Source organism: Chiloscyllium plagiosum, unplaced genomic scaffold (assembly GCF_037043375.1).
Source record: "Chiloscyllium plagiosum isolate Xiang-an unplaced genomic scaffold, Cpla_swu_hap1 HiC_scaffold_9, whole genome shotgun sequence".
In the NCBI taxonomy this organism is placed as follows: domain Eukaryota; kingdom Metazoa; phylum Chordata; class Chondrichthyes; order Orectolobiformes; family Hemiscylliidae; genus Chiloscyllium; species Chiloscyllium plagiosum.
This window is the reverse complement of record NW_028270147.1, coordinates 45,672,573-45,678,572: the sequence shown is the minus strand read 5'-3', so window position 1 is coordinate 45,678,572 and position 6,000 is coordinate 45,672,573. Positions and strand designations below refer to the sequence as shown.

At 36.2% G+C, this 6,000-nt stretch overlaps 1 protein-coding gene across 5 annotated transcripts in view; it reads right to left on the bottom strand.

The window, feature by feature from the left end:
• Window positions 1–5,279: 5,279 nt before the first annotated feature.
• The window catches only part of LOC122554722 (terminal uridylyltransferase 4-like), a 114,040-nt gene continuing 113,319 nt past the window's right edge, over window positions 5,280–6,000 (bottom strand). For all 5 annotated transcript variants that reach the window (XM_087990592.1, XM_087990593.1, XM_087990590.1 and 2 more), the window contains one exon: window positions 5,280–5,802. In XM_087990592.1, coding sequence (XP_087846718.1) covers window positions 5,720–5,802 — 83 coding nt within the window. In that variant the 3' untranslated portion in view covers window positions 5,280–5,719. The remainder of the gene's footprint in view (window positions 5,803–6,000) is intronic.

The following is a 6,000-nucleotide window of genomic DNA, read 5'->3' as shown; positions in this document are numbered from 1 at the left end:
GTGGCGGCAATTGGCTATGAAGAGATCGAGGGCAGGTAAGAGGCCAGCACGGGGTGTCCAGGTGGATGGGGTGTGTTGGAGACGGGAGAAGGGGTCGTCAGAGGGTGGGCGAGAATCCTGGTTGAAGAAGTAGGTGCAGAGGTGAAGGCGGCGGAAAATTGTTCGATGTCTCGACCTTGCAGTTCTATTTTACTTGGAACTGAAATTTGGTATACACATTCTTGTTATCTTGAGACAAAACCTGTCATGTCTGTAATGTTGTTTCTGCAATGGGCAGTTTAATTTGCTACTGAAATTTAACAACTATTACTTTGTTACCTCCAGAACAAATATTCCAAAGCGCTCCTGTTTAATATTTTGCCCGTAAACCTAAACCCGCCTAAAATTTTCTTGCCTGCAATAAATTCTACTCATACATCACCTTAACACTCACTGGTCTACATTGACTCCCAGGCCCACACCAGATTTAATATTTTAATCCTTGCATGTAACATCTCTTTATGACCTTTGTCTTCCTCATTGTTTGTTACCTCTCTCAAACTCTACATTCTCTGTATTCCAGGAAAACAGTCTTGTACTCCTCACATTGGTCACTGCACCTTCAATTGCTATAGTAGACATGAAAGCAGAGTTAGCTAAATTGAACAAATTAGGTTAAAGGGTATTTCAGAATACACAGAAAAGATATATTTCAATGAGGAAGAAAATTAACGAAAAATGTTAAATATATCAAATTTAAGGAAAAAGTATATAATTATGCACAGATGGGTGGCAAGTCAGAAGACTGGATAAAATGTAAAGCAGAGTGTCTGAAAAATAAAGAAAAAATTAAGTAAATGAAAAAGCGAGGTGGAAATATAAGAAATTAGTTTCTATAGTTTTTTTAAAAATTTACAAAGTGAGTATTGGTTCCATTGCAAGTGAGTCTGGGAAATTAATAATAGAATAAGAAAATTGGATTGGACAGCTATTATGCTTCAACCCTCACTATCTTTACAGCCAGAGAAAACATTGAATCCATGTTGTTGACATTATTCAAAGCACATACTTGCATTCTAGCCAATTGAGCTGAGCATTAGGAAAGGGCCATTACTGTCTTTATAAAATGTAGTTGTAGAAATGAGTGGTTGGGAATGTTGAAGATTAATCTGGAATATTATAAACAACAGTGACACAAGTTACCATATTCAGTTTCACTATCATTGTGGTCAATTGTTCAAATGGACTAACAGGTAGAAGAGATGAGGATAAAACCTTAAATAAGTTGAGATATAATTAGTTTGTTGCAATGGATGGAAGAAGATGGTATGTATAACATTCCTCAGCCCCAAGCAAGATCTAATCTTATAATAAAAGTACTATAAACACTTAAAGCTGATCCCCAGGTTACAGTTAAAAGTACAATTAAAACTTTTCTCAGAATTAGGGGTTGCTTTTTTGTGAGTGAAAAGAGATCATAGTAGGAAGATACAAAGATGAGTGATGTGTGCATGTCTGATGATTGAAAGCGCTCAGGCTTTTAAATATTCATATCTTCCTTGATAACTCCCTCAGTATTCTTCTTTGTTATGTTCTCCATGACCTTCAAAAAGGGAACTGACGAATAATTTCAAGATTCTAGCACCCTCCAAATAAGAGTGATTAGGGTCAAGTGCTTATAATAGTAAAACAGTTGAAAGATCTTAAGCAACTTCAAGCCGGGAACACTGCTTTTAGGGTTCTCAATGTAAGGTAGAGTTACAGTTAGATTGGAAGGGGTTACAGCAGATTGGTCTGATTTTACAATTCTCAGGAAAAGCACCAATCAATATGTTTATGTCAAAAAAAGCATTAAATGGTTAAAATCTATCAAGTCTTATTATCAATAATACTTGGTGCTGTCAAACTAACTAACTATAACACTGAAAACCTACAAACTAGCAAATTAAAAGGGAAGATTGTAGCTTAAGTGATCACATGCTGAGGAGAAATTAATTTATATTGTTTTTTTCATAAGACTTTCTTTCAGCTAGTGTCTCATGGTAGTCTGGAGGGTGCCAGAAGTTGTGGCAGTAAATAATTTTTGGATCTAATGTAGGATGTGCATTCCTGGTTCAAGATTTATGCACAAGCAGATAAACAATTTAAAGAATTGTCCCTCCTTATAAGATGCATTTGTCCACCAAGCTATCCACTGTTGCAAATCCTATTTGACATATTAATAATGTAAGTGTTGCATTTTCCCCAGTCCTTTTCAGAAGGACTGTGCTGTTTCAGTTGTTGAAGATATTCAGTTGTTTACATGTTCATCAGCATCTAATCGATGCATCATTTTAACTAATGAATTTCTTTGATAAGATTAAATAAGTTGTATTTCAATGTGCTTTTCATGTACTCAATGTGCGCCATGACCATTGTGCACAAGGGCCCACAAAGAAACTGAGTTAAATGGCCAGATAATTTGTTTTAGCTGGTGATTGAGTGATAGAATTTGGTTAGGACAGCAAAATGTTTCTGATTGCATCTTTGCATAGGGGCAAAAGGCCTTTCAAAATCCATCTCTGAGGGATAGCCACAGCCCACTTTTCAACATTTATCATACTCCAGAACAAGAAAATACTTGAAGGAATTATTTTTATCTATTTTTAAATGGGATTATGGGATATCAGTGTTATAAGCAAAACCAGCATTTGTTGCCTATGCCTAACTGACCTTGAACTGAGTGGCTTATGAGACTAAACCTTAACTGCCAGACATGGTAATGATGGTGGATTCTCTTCTCTAAAGGACATTAGTGAAATAGATAAACTTTTATGACAAATTGTGATAGTTGGGGATTATACTGGGGACATCAACATGGCCTCATTAAATGTGGTTATGTTTTAAAAATGTAATTCTATTTTAGAGTAAGTTAATTAGATGGAAAGATCATTAGACACAGAGTCAACTTAGACTTCAAAACGTGTTTGGTAATGGATCATTTTCTATAAGATTAAACTTTGAGATTAGCTGTAATGAATTGAATTGAGAACTGATTGACAGAATATAGGCAAAGAAACGTTCTAAATGGTTTTAGGTCTGTTTTAAGACCAATTAATTTTGTTCAGTGTTCAAACTACTCTGTCTTGGTTTTATCAATATAGCTGTCAGGAACATGATCAACAAATTAGCAGATGATACAAACATCTGAGAGTGTACTAGAGCCATGCATGAGAGTAGGATGGATACTCAACATTCATACATCTTCCAGGGAAAAGCATTATATGTAGAGAAGGACAGAAACTTTGTCCTTTCGGAGAACAAATCTGTGAAGCAATAACGAATAGGCAATAACAAACCCAAACAAGATGCATTCATTGAACAAATGATTCCAAAGCAAGGAATATAATTATGTCCTGTATAAGAAATTGGCCAGGCTTCACTTGGAATATAATTTCCAGTTTTGATCTTCTCAACCACAGTTACAGGCAGGAAACGATCAGTTGATCTAGAAAGCCTACATCAAACCATTGTGATGATTGTAATTGAAAGACTTCTTTTTGTAACTCTAACAGCCATACAATCAAGGTTTGTGTAAAGATTTTTAGCTCGGCTATCAGTTGCAGTTGTTGTGGGTATGTTCGCCCAGTTAGGAATTTGGTTTGCAGATGTTTTGTCCCCTTTCTCGGTGACATCCTCAGTGCTGTGGAGCCTCCTGTGAAGCGCTGCTGTACTGTGTTGTTGGAATTTATTTGGTTTCGTTCTCGCTGCTTCCGGTAACCAGCTGGGGTCAAAAAAGATCATGAAGTAACAGAGATGGGTATTATCTGTGTTTAAGTTGCCAAGAATGTCACTAAGGGACAAAACAGAGGAAGAGTTAAGATATTGTGGAATTCTGCAGATTAATTTGCAAGGGAATTAATATAAAAACACTGACGATACACTGGCTACGTTCATTTGGATAGCAGTTGGGGTCACTGCAGTAGAATAGCTTGGTTAAGCTTAGAACGCTGCAGAACAGTTCAAGAAGACTAATGCACAGTGGTCACAATCGTAGAGGCAGTCATTTGACTGGTCAGGGCTATTCTGATGCTGTCAAAAAGGGAAAAGCTTAATTGCAAGGATCTGAAGAGGAAATTTCAGGACAAGTGGGATAAATTGAGAGCCAGATTTTGATGTTGGTTTTTCCATGTTTTGCCTATGTTTCTGTATAAATGTATACAGACAAGAAAAGATAGAGCTGCAAAAAAAAACTTAGAGACCCAAATAACTTGCATGGTAAATTTTATCAAGAGTCACTCAAACTGAAGGTATTTGCAAATGTAATTTTAGAACTTAAAACATGTGAAATCACCACCTGCAAAGCTGCTGTGTCTGGAACTATTATTCAATTGGATTTTCAAGCATTTCTCTTTGCAATCAGCTTATATAGTCAAACTCTCGAAGTCAGGATATACAGGTCAGTGCAAGGCAATAGTGGAAGTACACAGTTTTGGTATAATGAGCAAATTTTTACCCAACATATATTACATCAGTGAAAGAGCTCTACCTCTGGGATTAAACATTTACATAAGTCTATCCCAGGAAGAGAAAATTTTCTGCCCTCGAATAGCTCAGTGCAATCGCTAGTTCATTAGCTGAGTAACATGGGAACAGGAGAAGGGCATTTCGGTCCTGAGCCTGTTCTGCCATACAATGAGATTCTTTTCCTGGAATGTATGCAGCACTGTCTCGCCCAGCGTTTATTGCCCATCTCTAATTGCCCATAGGGCAACTACCTAGTTTTGGGTCTAGAGTCACATGTAGGCCAGGCGAAGTATGGATGGCAGATTTCTACTCCTGAAGGGCACTAGTGCATTGGATGGGATTTGACAAAAAGTTGCAGTGGTTACAAGGTCGCCATTAAATTTCACTATCTGTCATGGTGGGATTGAACTTCATGTCCCATAACATTACCCTGGGGCTCTGTATTACTAATTCAGTGATCTTACCTCTACATCATTGCCTCCCCTTCTGTAAACTTGAACTCATTGCAAACTCTGATCTCATATCCTAGCTCACACTAAGCCGCATTTACCCATCATAAATCCATAAACTTGTCTTGCTTCATATCCCTTAACACATTTGGTTAATTAGATTCTATTAATTTTAGATTACAACTGACTTAATATCAATTACCGTTCGTGAAAAAAAAAGTCCCAAATATTCACAGTGTTTCTTGTTACTGGCACAAGAAATAGAACATTAATGAAATTGATCGTATTAGAGGTTGAGTGTATGAAACATTGGCTGTCCAGAGGGTAAATAATTACAATCAAATATCAGTTTATTAAAAAGCTACAGTTTATTTTTAAAAGGCATTTGGCACTATATACTTTTGCTCTGAATACAGCTGACCATCTTTAAACCATATTTTCTTTTTTTTTAAGAACCATATACAAAGTCTGAGGCAGCCAAAGTATGAATACAACAGAGAAAATAAATCCAGTTTTTTTAAAAGCTTTTTCTTTACAGTTCCATCAGCTTCAAACAAAAAATGATTTTACCCCACCTTCAAAAATGGGAGGCATTAAAATAGATGTGATCTGTATCATAAGTCACATTGTGATGCATCACAACAAAAACTAGTAAAAATTACAATCAGGTTTGGTCTATGTACAAATCATACAGATTAAAAAAAGTCTTAAAATAATTCCTGCTCCTCTTTTCCAAGTGAGTAGGGTTCTCTAACTGCGTATCATGGTGTGAATTTCCATTTAAGTCACTTCTTTTGTTGAATGTAATTCATCCGTACTCTTCCTTGCTGCATGATTGGAAAATGCTGGTTACTGTGGATTGTGGGACCTGTCAAAACAGGAACATTTACAGTTTTACAAACACACCAATTTGAAATTAATTTATGAAAATGTAAACATTGCATTCATTGTGTTTCTGCTAAGTTGAAAGATTGAAACTTCAATTGAAATATTATGTCCAAACAATTTTCGCACAAATGAGAATGAGACAAAAGTCAATTGTTGCAAATACACACAAGTTGCCTTG